At 46.8% G+C, this 14,716-nt stretch overlaps 1 protein-coding gene across 5 annotated transcripts in view; it reads left to right on the top strand.

Moving 5' to 3' along the window:
- Positions 1-14,716, top strand: part of CACNA1B (calcium voltage-gated channel subunit alpha1 B) — a 2,298,664-nt gene that overhangs the window by 2,208,995 nt on the left and 74,953 nt on the right. For all 5 annotated transcript variants that reach the window (XM_069609698.1, XM_069609696.1, XM_069609700.1 and 2 more), the window contains one exon: positions 12,734-12,963. In XM_069609698.1, coding sequence (XP_069465799.1) covers positions 12,734-12,963 — 230 coding nt within the window. The remainder of the gene's footprint in view (positions 1-12,733; positions 12,964-14,716) is intronic.

Here is a 14,716-nt window from a genome sequence, read left to right as displayed (position 1 = left end):
CTGGCAATGCACCTAAGCTACTCTGCCTGCTCTTCTAAGGCAGCCCCCACTCGACTGCATGCCAATCCTCGCTTTCACTTCCCAGGGTTTCATTTTGACAGGTAATACATGCAGTGCTGGCAGTGAAGCTCCGTTCTGTACTTGCAGTGCCCCTGCTATTGCAGCACTTGGACAGACGGCACTGCACTTCTTCCATAACTGCGAAACTGCACCGATCTATCTGTCAAACTCAATCCGCATCTGCAGCACTACTTGCTTTTTCCATTCCGGGACTCCCACCGCTTTTGGTGACATTTAGGTATTTGCATCTTGCTTTCATATTGTTGTGTACCTCCAGCCCTAGAGATAAGGGGTGTATCGGACACTTTTACTCCCTAAAAATACATAAATACTCAACAACAAAAAAAATAGGGAGTACAAATACTCCCAACAGAAAATAGGAAACAGAAACCTAGGGCCTTGTGCCCCTGCTTTCACCCACAGCTGCATGGATAAGTTTGGGCCAGTAGTACTACCACACAAAGAAACTATTATTATTACTGGCTGATAGGACGAGATTAAATGTATCTCTTAATGTGCATGAATAAACTAGGTGCAAAGAAGTATTTATTACAAAAACATTTGTTTTATAAATTTAAAACATTTTACTTGCTTATAAAATACCCCCATTGGCAATGGAGCTTAGCTTTTTACTCAAAAAATAATTGTACTCCCAACTTTAAAAACAGGGAGTGATAGGCCACCAGGGAGCAGAGTGATGTGCTAATTCATCTGCGTCGCTCCCCTCCAGCAGGGCATAAACAGGAGAAGAGCCCCCCCCGAATTAGCCCCCAGAGTGCTGCACTGCTGACCCCCCGACCCAGCTAAAACGAAGGACAACGTGGGGGTATAACGATGGACCGGAAGACCCCCGGAATGATATGATATGATAGGTTATTTATAACCGCTTAATAGTAATCACATAGAAAAACGGCCGGGAAGCTGAGGCGGAAGAAGTACAATCTATGAGCCGCCTTGCGGCCCCAAACTACATCTATACGAGCCTGCATGCTGTTAAAGGTCCCCACCAGCAGTTAAGCTCTCATGAAAGCATAATCCCCGCAAAGGAGCTACCACAGTATATCCGTCGCCGCTCCCCCATTAAGGACAACAGATATTAGGCAATCGGCGAGGGGAGAGCACACACCGCGACAGAAAGCTCACGTGGCAGCGGTGAGTACAATTGCCCCCTGCCCAGTGTGGATTGCAAGATCTGAGGGCCCAGGGAGGGGTCCAGATAACCCGATTCCTCGCGCCCACTCAAAGGGCCAAGTTGCCGGAGAGTTGTGGGAGAGAAAAGGGAAACACCCTGCCATCCGCGACCCCAGACGTCCACAGCGACAGAGAGGGCTCCTCCTCACCATCTATACACGCCAGCCAGAAGGAACTATCTAAGGAGGATGAGACGGCGAGGCAGCACCTCTACCGGGTGGTGACCTTGCCCAGAAATCAGGGGAATGGCCCGAGCGCTGGTGAAGAGGCCCCTGCAGAGCTCCCACATCACCTGACAGCGCCTGGGAGGCCAACAACCCAAATAGTGCTAGCGACGGAGTTCCCCTAAAAGGTCCAGGACACTTCAGTTCTCAAGACCTGCACAACGCAGACACGCAGGGAGGGCTGGGAACACCCGGTCAGGGGGCGTTTGGACCGCTCCCTGCAGCCCATGGGGGTGATAACTCTGGTCTCAGTCTCTGGTTTTTAAATCCCTGGCGCGGGGGAGGCGTGGTGCACCCTAGCCAAAATAACTCACCCGAACAGAGCGCACAAGACAGAGCAGACCTGGCAGAGGGCTGGATCCAGAGGCCCCCCCAGACCTGTCAGCAACCAGCTACCTGTGGAGCAGACCAACCTACATATTCATGAGCTGGGTGGCCCCACTCCAGAAATTCAAGTTCAACCCGGCCCCCAGGCCAACAGTGGAGCAGTTGGCCCGGAGGACACAGCAATGGCAGATAAGTGACGTCAATGAGGAGGGACATGGCGGCAATCTTGGAAGAACTCAAGGGTTTCAGGTCCGGCATCACACATAGACTAGATGGACTAGATAAGAAGGTGGATGACATGGAAGAGAAAATCCAGGGGCTGGATGCCAACCAGTCCTCAGTAGATGTCCTAGAAACCCAATTCGACATGCAGATCTCAGCACTAGAAAGCAGGGAAGAAGAACAGAGAGATACGATACATTGCGGCCCCTGCCCGGCACGCAGATCGGGGAAGGAAACAAGGCCGGGAAAACACTAGCCAATCTGATAAAACATGAAAGGCAAATGACCCCTATAACTAGCATCCAAACAGCACAAAACGTAACAGGCACAAGTGAACAAGGTATAAACGGCAAATTTGTCAACTTCTATAAAACACTCAACGCAAATAAAGACATAAAAACCACCCAATGAGATAAAAGCCTATCCAGCTCCACTCAATCTCCCGACACTCCCAGACGACAATAAATTGGCCCTTGAGCAGCCCGTCACTGCTGAAGAAATCACTGAAGCAATCAAGGACCTCACATCTGGTAAGGCACCGGGTTCTGATGGACTGGGGGCCGAATTTTATAAACAGTTCCATGAAGAACTAGTCCCTATAATGCTAAAAACGTGGGATGAAGCTCTAGAAAAACAAATACTGCCACCAACAATGAGAGAAGTCAAAATTACTGTACTTCCCAAGCCTCGTCGTCCGCCCCACGATATGTCATTTTATCGACCTCTTTCGCTTATAAACGTAGATGCAAAGATCTTTGCAAAGGTATTGGCGAATCGCATGTTACCCATAGTACCCGCCTTGGTCCATCCGGATCAGAGCGGATTCATCCCGCAGAGGTCCACCGCCTTAAATCTACGTAGGCTGTTTGGGATAATGGCGCAGATAGACCGGGGTAGACAGGCGGCTGCTGTGTCCCTCGATGCCGAGAAGGCGTTTGACTCGGTCTCGTGGGAATACCTCTTCTCAGAGCTGGAGGCGTTTGGGGTGGGACCCAACTTCATCAAGTATGTCAAGCTGTTATATGCTTGCCCTGGGGCAAGAGTATGCACCAATAGAACCAACTCCGAGATGTTCGTATTGGGCAGGGGCACTAGACAGGGGTACCCGTTTTCACCCATTCTCTTCGCCTTAACAATAGAGCCTATGGCAGAAGCTGTCAGATTGCGACACAGCGACAAGGGTATCATAAAGAAAGGATCCACCCAATTAACATCATTGTATGCAGACGATACACTATTATACATACGGGAAACCGATAAAAACATTGCACCCATAATGGCAGACATACACGAGTTTGCGGATACTCCGGATACACTGTGAACAACGCAAAGTCAGAAATGTTCCCGCTCACCCCCTCTACAGAGTGCCCTGAGGTGACATGCGGACTTAAATGGTCAGAAAGACATATTAGATACCTAGGGGTGATGGTCTCCAGGAATAAACTAACCCTGTATGTAGACAACCATGAACAGGCAATACAATTGATTAATACGAAATTACAGATTTGGAGACACCTCCCTATCTCACTCCACGGTAGGATAGCAGTCCCCAAAATAATCGTACTCCCCAAGCTACTATACCTATTTGTGAATATCCCCATATGGCCGGGTAAGGATTTTTTCTCCAAGCTTCGGTCAATGGCTACGACATTCCTTTGGAATGGTAAAACGGCCAGAATAGGATGGGAGAAGATGACAGAGCCATATTGTACCGGCGGCATTGCAGCCCCGGACTTCGAACTGTACTACTTGGTCGTTCAGGCACAATTTGCGAAATTTTGGTATGATGAAACGGATCTCTCCCCATAAATGGTTAGAAATGCACACTGTCGCACCCACTGATATACAATCTGTTATCTTTGACCCTAGACACAGAGGCACATGTGAACACGACCCTGTGAGTTGCACTGTGCGAGCGTGGCGAGCGATATGCAGGAGGCTGAAGTTGGAAACACCCTATAACCCAGAGATTCCCCTAGGGAACTTTCCTAATATTCCTCCCACTTTTGATACAGATATACAGGAAACCTGGGACCCTAATGGTGAAATGAGGGTGGGCGACATGTTCATAGACGGGAAGTTTGCCACTCTAACTGATTTCGCGAAAGCCATGGGAAGGGGACTGCTCCGGACACTTCAATACTATCAAATGAGATCCACATTCCAGTCGCGCTGGCCACTCTTCCCTAATGAGCCTCTCCCTCACCCATGCCTACAACTGATTACAACCCAAGGTGGGCTGGGAATCTCCAAACTGTATGCATCGATACAAGCCCACACCCCCACGGCGAATTTGGTTAAAGAAAAATGGGAGGCTGATATGCAGACATCTATACCCGACGAGAAATGGAGTAGATACTGCACACTCACAAAAAAGATATCCCTTAATGCTGGCCTGCGCCAGATACAATTCAAAATCCTGAACAGACTACACTATACATCAGTTAGGATAGTCAAGTTTACGCCAGATGCCTCGAGTGAATGCCCCAAATGCGGCGCGCCACAGGCGGGGCCCTTTTACATGTACTGGGAGTGCCCCATGTTGTTGCAGTTCTGGGTGATGGTGGCTGAATTGTTGGTGGAAATTACGCAAATACCCCCATCTCTGACTCCCCAAAAATATCTGTTCTGGGATATCGGTAAGCGCTCCGAAAAAAAGAGAAGGCTTTTTAATGTATCATGTGCTGTTGCAAAGAAATGTATCCTACAGGCCCGTACCACCAAGTATGAACACTTTCTTACGAGACTTGACTTATTTTAATGAAAATGAGGAACAGTATGTTTTGACCCAACCAAGTATGAGTCGGCCAAAGGACCTCTAGGCCCCCTTCAGGATGTACCTATATGAATTGTGTTCGGACACGGAAACCTCTATGTAATTCATATACCACCTATGTGCCTATATAATGTACCACTGTGTGATACGTTTGAAATTATGCTGGGAAGGAGCTACTGTATCTGCTGCGATCATTAATAAAAAGATGTTTAAAAAAACAACCTCATTTTCTTTGAGTTTCCTGAAAAAGAAGGAGAGACACAACGAGACATCGTCCAGGTAATCAATGAAGTAATTAAAAAACTTTTCAACGATGAAAACACCACAGAACCACCATTGATAGAGCACAAAGAGCGGGTGCAGGAACCTGAAGCCCACGCTCTGTACTGGCGAGGTTCTATTACTACCCAGAGAAAACCAAAATTCTACAAAAGGCCAGGGCAGTGGGTCCAATAGAATGGGGAGAATCCCGGGTCACCATCTACCAGGACTTATCTTCATTCACTCTGTTCAGACGACACCTTTGTGCCCCCTTGACAAAATGGCTCAACACAGAAGGCACCTGCTATAGATGGGGATTTCCCTTCTCCCTGAACTTTGAGCTAGAAGGATACAAGTACAACTTCATAACAGAAGATGACATTGGCAAGGTTACACGAGAACTAATGGGAGAGTCACCACAGAAGGATGCGTCCATGGAGGTGGGGGAGTTACGGGGAAAGAACCCAAAGACTGAGAGAGCCAACAACAGGCAAAGAATTAGTGGATACCGCAAGTTCAAGAAGTTAAATCCACCATCCCCAGCACAATCCTGAAGCGGGAATGAAGGGTCCTTTAAGTGCCTCCAGAGAAGGACCATCCCTGCGCAAAGTTGTTTGTGGAACAAACAATACAAGGCGGTAAGGGGTGAAGACTGATGCCCAGGACTCACAGCCAGCGGGTACGGGAGGCACGACTCCTGAGGGGAGGACAGTGACACCTGAGACGATTATCTTACTGCAGGTGTAGGTGTTTGAGGGTAGGGGGTGGTATAGCGCACTAAGTATAAAGTGCCAGTATTGAGGGGCGCTGAATGGAGCGATATTAATTGATTCAGTTTGCCTGGAGAAGGAGGGAAGTCTGATGGTCTGAACCAATGGTGGCGTACATCTCACCACTCACCAGAGGCTCAGACGTGACCAAAAGGGAGGGCAGGGGGGAAAGGTAACGTTTTTTTGTTTGTTCGGGTGGGGGGGTTCAATAATATTCATAGTGCGACGCAACACAGGGATAACAAAACACCAGGATAAGCAAGGGAAGGAGACACCCTGGCAGGTGCACAGGGAACCACTTGGACAGCGTTTTAACTCAATGCTAAATGGTATCCCAAATGGCTGATCTGAACACTGAGATATCATTAGGCTCACTGAACGTGAGAGGTCTCAATTCCCCATTGAAAAGATCCTTAACGATTCAAGAATTTAATCGCCTGAAGCTTGATGTTATGTTCTTCCAAGAGACCCACTGGAGAAGGGGGTGCGGGGAGGCAGCCATGAAAGCAAGGGCTATTGAAAAAATATTCCACGCCTCGTGCAAAACCAAAAAGAGAGGGGTAGCGGTTGTCATTGCTAACAAGTTGGGCTTCACAGAGCTCTCCACCCTTAGAGATCCAGAGGGATGCTACATATTGGTTAAAGGGTGGTGCCCAAATGAGGGACAGGACCAGCACTGGGACAAAGTAAAAGGGAAAATCCAAACATTGGTGGAGGGTTTTTTGCTCAAAGGGGGGGGGGACTTTAATAAGGTCCTGGATCCGGCAACGGATAGGAAGGGGGCAACCCAGTCAAGGGGATCCTACGCACAGTGAAAGATGACTTGTCACTATGGTCAAATAAATAATGAAGATGCTCTAGCCCAAGGGGGTAAAGCCATACCATCATACACATTTCACTCAAAGGTCCATAACACCTATTCAAGGATAGACTATGTCCACTTAGACTCGGACCTGATACATAGGGTATCAAAATCAACCATAGAACCGGTTCCTTGGTTGGACCATGATTTGGTCAGAGTAGAATTGGGAAATGTGTTTCCAGAGGAGAGAAAGGTGAGATGGATGTGCAATGATCTTCTGTTGAAAGATAGAGAGGTGGCCCCGGGCTTTCTCAAATCAATAAAAGAGTTCTTCCAGTTCAACAATAACAGGGGGGGGGTAGGCAGGGAGGCATTTAAAGCCACAAAAAGAGGGGAATTAATCCGACTGGGGGCTAAAAAGAACAGGGAAAGAGAGAAAGAGGATCCGAGGAATAAAACAGACGCACTAAACCCCAAGGGTACGCTTAAAACCCAAATTACCCCAGATAAACTGGCAAAAGTATAGAGTACAGTTGAGGGACCTACTCCAGCATCTATATGGAGAAGAGTGAGCGTGTGGATAAAATACTAGCCTGGAAAGTGCATACTCAGATAAATTCCAAGAGAGAAGGGTCAATACGCAAAGCAGGCTCAGAAAGGGTATATAGAGACCAACACATAGCAGAGGAGTTACGCAAATACTATGAGGGCCTTTATACGACTGAATACAAGGGGGATGGAGTCCAGATAGACAAATTCCCCGATGCCCTCCCGATACCCAACATCACGCCAGCAAAAGCAGCAATACTGGACACCCCAATTATGGGCGACAAAATAATCACGTCAATCACGAAAATGAAATCTGGAACATCTCCAGGGGAAGATGGCTTCTCTGTTCATTTTTTCAAAACGTACCACTCGACTCTAGCACCTTTCCTGGCTAGACTTTTTAACCAGGCACTGGAAACGGGTACTGCCTGACACACTATTGGGGGCCTTGATAGTAGTCATTTCAAAGGAAGGAAGGGACCTGACACAATGCCAGTCATACAGACCGAACTACCTGTTAAACGCAGATGCAAAGATCTTTGCAAAGACGTTGGGCATCAGACTGGAGACACTCATACCATCGCTAGTCCATGGCGACCAGGCCGGTTTTGTCACATGTTGACAGGGCGCAGATAATATCCGTAAAACAATTGACTTAATGCACCATACTCAAGATCAGAACCTGGATGGTTACCTGGTCTCCATCGACTCTGAAAAAGCTTTCGACAGAGTGAAGTGGGGGTACATGAGGAAGGTACTTGAGAAAATGGGTTTTGGCCTCAACTTTCGCAGATGGATCTCGGCTCTATATAGGGACCAGGCGACCAAGGTCCTTGTTAATGGTACAATGTCACAGTCCTTTCACTTAACCAGGGGTACTAGGCAGGGCTGCCCTTTTTCCCCACTTTTATATGCCCTCACCTTGGAACCTCTCGCGATAGCGATTAGGAACAACTCAGACATCAGAGGGATATGGTGTGGTGAAGTTGAGTTTAAACTATCGCTGTTCGCAGATGACATTCTATGTTACCTAACCGATGTGCAACACTCCCTCCCAAGACTACTAGACCAAATTATCACCTTAGAACACACACCCAGGGTAGCTGAGGGAGCGCTGACAGGGATGAGGTTTGAAAATAAAGAAATAACCTGTTTGGGAATATGTCTCCCCCGAGACCTGACCTGCCTTTGAGGTTAACTTCACCCCATCTCTAACTAAACTGGGTGAATACATTACACGCTGGGCCCCCTTGACTCTATCGTGGTATGGCAGGATGAAGTCAATTAAAATGTCAGTCCTCCGACAACTATTATATTTATTCAAAGCGATCCCCACACACCTCCCAGACCCCTTTTCTGAGAAACGTAATTCCATGATCTCCAGATTTATATGGCAAGGAAAAAGACCAAGGGTCCAAAGAACCACGTTGACCCTCCCCAGAGACATTGGAGGGTTCGCCCTCCCAGATTACTTCTTATATTACAAGACAGCCCAAGTGCGTATATTACTAGAACACACAAGGGATGACATGAACACATTCTGGTCCTACCTGGAGGATATGTATTCCCACCCCAAGAAAGTGAGAGGCCTACTGTGGTCCCTGATCGGGACAGTGCCAGTGGGAATCGGGGAACATCCAGTGCTGGGAGTAATATGGTCACTGTGGAAGAACAATGGACAAAATGAATGCCTCTCCTCCTGGCCGTCCCCTCTGAGTTCATTATGGGGTCCCCCTATAGATTTAGGTAAAAGAGTATTTAAAAGGGCACAAATGCGGTCTGATAGAGGGCTGGAGAGGGCGGGACAATTTTTCCAGGCGGGTCGGTTTAAGGAAAACGACACAGTGAGGGAGATGCTGGGGGAGTAGGGGATTTCAGTGTTTGACTATTTGCAGTTAAAGGGCATATGTACAGTCCCCAGGATCCTACCTTAACTCACCCAACCGCTAACAGTCTTTGAACAAGTCATTAACGAGGCCACCTCCAGGAAAGGGATCGTATCCAAGATATACAGAGCTATGGTTACAGCAAACTTGGAAGGGAGACATTATTTTAAGCAATTCTGGGAGGCAGAGACCAGGAGGGAAATAGCTGAGGAGACTTGGAAACAAGTATATCGGATCATGTTTCATGGGAATCTGTTCACGGCGACAATGGAACATAACTTTAAAATGTTACACGGCTGCCACTTAACCCCCCAGAAAATGTCACAAATGTTTGCCAGGGTGTCCCCCATCTGCCCCAGGGAATGTGGTATACCAGGGACATCCTATCACATGTCGTGGTCTTGTCCGAAAATCCAGGTACACTGGGCAGAGGTCCTTAGTTGGATGAAGGATGTGGTGGGCATAGCTTTTTCCCTGGATCCGCTGCAAATGCTACTGGGGTGCCGAGGGAAGATAGAAAGGAAAGCTGGCTACCAAGAATGTGGGAGGCAATGCTAAGAGCGGCGCGGGTAGAAATAGCACAAAGATGGAAGAGCAGCTCCTCCCCTTAAAAGCGGACTGGACTAACAAACTTTGGGACATTTTTATCTTTGAAAAACTCACTGCAATGGCAAATAATAAAATGGAAGCGTTCCACATTAATTGGGGTTTGTTTATATGGAAATGGGGCGATACTAGACCAAAATATCTCAGTAAGAATATCAGAAAGAACCGACTGGCTCAATCATGCAGAAAACTCGGAAGATGAACCTTGCGTTTGACAGGGTGGAGGCTTCTGTATGGAAAAAACAGGAAAGGGAAAATTAAAGGGCCTAAACGACTACACACTTGGGGCTCTCAAAATCCTTGCTCAAAGGCCAATATGAAGAGGCAAATGCTGTAACCCTGTGTTGTGTAAGCTGGATTGCGAGGGAGTGGGTTGGACGAAAGGGGAACTCACTCTGTTGGAAATATGCAAGACTTAATAACTGTTCCTTATGTTATAAAAATGAATAAATACAAAGTTTAAAAAAACCAAAAAACAGGGAGTAAAATACTTCCACTTCAAAATCTTATCTGGAGCACTGTTCTACCGCCATGGTATTCTAATAAGAAATCCTTAAGCTCTTCATCTACACAAGGTTTTGAACTTTGGAAATATTACATAAACTCTCCAACATAGGAGCATCAAAAACACCTCACAATATCCACAGTGGCAGTGATAGAAACACACTTAAGGCCTGTGAAGAATTAACACGGGCTACATACACTAGCATGCAATCAGAATCACGCAATTCTGTCCACGAGGACCAAAATAACTTTTTCACTTATATGTCAAGAACCTTCTAATTTGAGGGATGAAAGACTTTCGGCAGTGAACATCATGGAATATCACCTTGAAGAGAGCTGAACATTTGGCACTGAGATGTGAAGGACTTTTTACATTAAAGAGGTCAAAAAGGTTTAGTAAAAAAGGCCTTAAGGCATCGAGGACCTATCTTCAAAATAGAGCTTTGGAAATGCATCTCCCTTCAAAACATAGAGTCACATAGCCAGTGATCTTCAAACGGGGGGTTTGCCCCCTAAGGGGAGCCTGATGGATGTCCCGGGGGGGCCTCAGACTCTTTAAAAAGGGATTAAGATGATCGTTTGGAATATAATACATTTATTCATTGTGCATTTGTAAGGCGCTTACACATCAAGTAAATTGTGTTTCAAAGAACCCACAGGGCAACATGGAGGGAACATGGGAATGAAACAAATTAAACAATGAGTGAAAGAGGCAGATCTACTAGGCCTTGTGAGCATTCAGAACGCACAAGTGCAGAGAGAGAGAGAGGAACGAGGGAGTGATTAAAGCGACTGCTTTTAAAAGAAAATATAAGCATACCGAGGGGGCTCGGTATGAAAAGGTTTGAATACCACTCATATAAGCAGAGGTGTTGTAAAGCCGTTCACGCCTGTCTCCAAGCAGACAAACTTGTGCCTTGATATGCTGTGCCCTAATAAGAGGCAGGTTCACAGAGTATATCCCCTCCTGTCGAGGTCAATAATCCGATTCACATTTGGCACAAAGGGGTTAATGACTTATGACACCGAGAGGCCTACAAATAACTTTGGCAAAACGTTCCAAGATTTTTGACATTGAGACGTGAACCTATTTTTCTGTAAAGTGATTGTTGTCCAAATTAGTGAAGCAAAAATCCTTGATATCCGCATTGGAGGGTCGGACAATGGGAGAACTGATGACAGACAACGGTAGGTTGCTTGCACATGCTCCCAAAACAGAAAACTCTCAGTCACTTTACAGAAGGTTGAATAAATAGTGCCAGCCAACATTTCTCTGATAAATGAACTTGCCCAAAAAAGGAGGTAATTTAGAGGACATAGCCAAGCTTCTCAGCTCTGTCTATCGAGGAAGTGCTAGCGCATGGAAAGGTTTCATGGTTTTGGGTGATCCTCCACCAGCTAGTGTTCATTCTTATGATAACAGCATTTCCGTTAGAAGCTTCATTTTGAGGGATGATGACAAGTTCAGCATCCTCTTTAATAAAGCCCCCCACTTGAACTTCACCTTCATCTGACGTGGCTTTCGTACACACCTTCTGGGAGCCTGCCCCATGGCAACCTCTTCTGAGCCTGACTTGTAACTTGTACAAATATGCTTTATGAAGTCTGCCTTTGGTAGCTGACACTTTCTAACATGTCCCGTTATGCTAATGCTGTCAGACACAAATAGTGACCCTCCTCCATGGCCCCTGGCAAACCACTGTAACTTCGTACGCTTGCTTAGTGGCCATCACCATGACATGGCTCCATTCCTGTTCCAAGGGAAATGGTGCACTAGCTCGTCTTTGCTGTACAGAAAAAAAAACATTTGATGGATTATTGGTTGCTCAGCTGTTTGATGGCAAGATTCTCTGACCAAGAAGTGGGTACGGACCTGTAGAAGATACACCTATCTCTGTTTTCTAATCTTGGTACAGGGTGCCAATCCTTTAATCTACTTTCAAAGTTATGCTAAAACTGTATTTGAGGTGTTATTTATTCAGTAAAGGCACTTAATCTGGACATTGATCCAGGCTTCAGTTGCACATTCTACAGTCTTCATTCCTGCCTTTTGAAGAGAGTTTTGGACATGCATGCCCCTAAAAACTCTCTGATTCACATAGACAGATGTGTTACAAAGCCCTTGACTCCTGTCTCCAAATGGTCTTGGCTTGTGCACTGTCCTGCTATTCTGCACCCCCTAATAAGAAGCAGCATCACAGAGTATATATCTGACTGTATAGAATTGAACTTTGAAAATTATGAAATATTAAATAAGCAAGGATCATATGCCTATGGATGATGGACCCTGTTTTAAATGATCTAATGAAAACACTCATACCATAAAACCATTGTTTATGCTTGACTAGTAACATATTGTTCTGTGGTGCCCTGTGTCTCTTTGTAAGTGTTAACCAATCTTCAAGCATCTCCTTGCTGCTTTCCTTACAACATTGTGCTAGCGTGTACCTTCTTGCCTACTGGTTTTACTTCTAGCTTGTCATGAGCCTTTCAGAAAAAAAGCATGCCTGAGGTGTTAAGCTTATATCGCAACTTTTCTCTTTTGTCCATTCCAGGTCATGCCAATGAACTGATGCCAATGGTTCACCCAGGAGAGTCATCCTCCAGGGAGAGGAAGCAAGAGCGTGGGCGATCCCAAGAGCGAAAGCATCACTCGTCCTCTGAAAAACAGCGATTTTACTCCTGCGATCGCTACGGTAGCCGGGAACATTCACAGCCAAAGTCAGGAGACCACAGCCGGACCACCTCACCCAATGGTGGTCAGGAGCAGGGCCACAACAGACAGGTGAGGGGCAGGGATATGAGTTGAGTACCACTGGATTGTTAGGGAATGGCGGGTAAAATGAGCATCACAAAAAAAAGAAAAGGGGATGAGGAATGGTATACAAACCAGGTAACAAATACGTGAAAGGGGCACAAATGACAGACAAGGGCATACAACCCTAAAGCATGTGTATAATTGATATGTACTTTGGGCCACAAAGGAGAAACACAGCTTCAATAGGCAGATGACAGGCCGTCTCTGTCTACGCCCCAAGACTCTGGAACCATGTAACATCAGACTCACCCCCACACTTCTACAATTACAGGAGCTCAAGATCCTCCTCTTCAATGAATTGCTCCTCCCTAACACCTAGGTCCACACACCCTCCACTTTCCAATCTACCCGAGACTGGGTGATCTGCTCTCCACTATTTCCTCACCTGACCGGATTGCTTGTAGATCCCTTGCTACCAAATTGCCTGACCTCCCTCTACCCTGTTAGCTCCACACGCCGTGTTTGTCTGCTTCCCTCGCCATGTTTTCCCCACAATGATTGTAAAGCGCTACGCTGCTCCCCGAAGCTAGGTCTGCAATCAATAAATATCCTAGTAATAATAATAAAATAGCCACTCAGTACAATCTCAAGGAATTGAAAGGTGATATGAGCGATCTAAAATAGATGGAGGGTGTACGTAAGAGCACCAGGCGACCACAATATGTCAGGGAAAGACAAACAAGTAGATGAAGGCAATAGGGATGCCTTAACATCTTTGAGAGTAGACAGCGGGGTTGGAGAAGAGCACAAAACGGAATCGAGGGTCAGAGCAGGGCGACACCATATAAGAGAATAAGGGCCACAACACGGGCAAGTTTCGGGGACTGGAGCAGATTCACTACAGACAAGGGAGGGGATATGGACAAGAGGGCATAAGTGTCATGGGTGCAAGACAGACACGGTGAGATGGTTGGAGGAATACTGCAACAGACAGGTGAGGACATGAGAGAGCTGGAGCAGGAGAGCCACAGACAGTTGACATGTGAGGGTGGGTGTGAGGGCGGGAGCTGGCATAGAATAGAAAGGTAAGAGATGGAGCATCAGCAGCAGGTCAGAAACTGTCAAGTGAGGGGTAGGAGGGCAGGAACAGACCTGCAAAAGATAGTTGGGGGATAGATTCCAGATGCTGGATTGCAAAAAACAGGTCTTCAAAAGACAAGTATGGAGTGGGAGGCAAGGAACAGGCCTGCGGATAACGGGTGGAGGGTGAGAGATCTTAACAGACATGCATCACACAGGTGAGTAGATGGGAGGGCAAAAGCAAACCTAGAATGGACACGCTACGTAGAGGATGGGAGGGATCGAGTCTGCAACACACTGGTGAAGGGTGGAAGGTTAAGAGCAGGCCTGCAACATGCAGATGATTGGTGAGAAGCAGGAGCACTCCCAAAACCGAGAGGTGGAGAGGATGGAAGGGGAAAACCTGCAACAGGCAGGGGAGTGGATGAGAAGGCAGAAGGCATGAAACACATGTCAAGAAATGGAGTAGGAGCATGCCAACAAGAGTCGCAAGGGATGTAACAGACAGGTAGTGGATTAGCATTTGGGGCAGAAGCAGGGCAACAACAGAAGTGAGGTATGCGAGGGAAGATGTCTGCAATGCGTATGTTTTTTTTTTTGTACAGCATTTAAAGCCACCTTCAGGTTGTTTTAAAGCTTTGTAATGTAAAAGTGAACGGGAAAGGGTGGGGGGGGGATATGGGAGAAGGGTGGAAATGAG

Source organism: Ambystoma mexicanum, chromosome 8 (genome assembly GCF_040938575.1).
Source record: "Ambystoma mexicanum isolate Mex_15411 chromosome 8, UKY_AmexF1_1, whole genome shotgun sequence".
NCBI lineage: Eukaryota > Metazoa > Chordata > Amphibia > Caudata > Ambystomatidae > Ambystoma > Ambystoma mexicanum.
This window is presented reverse-complemented; position numbering and strand designations above follow the sequence as displayed.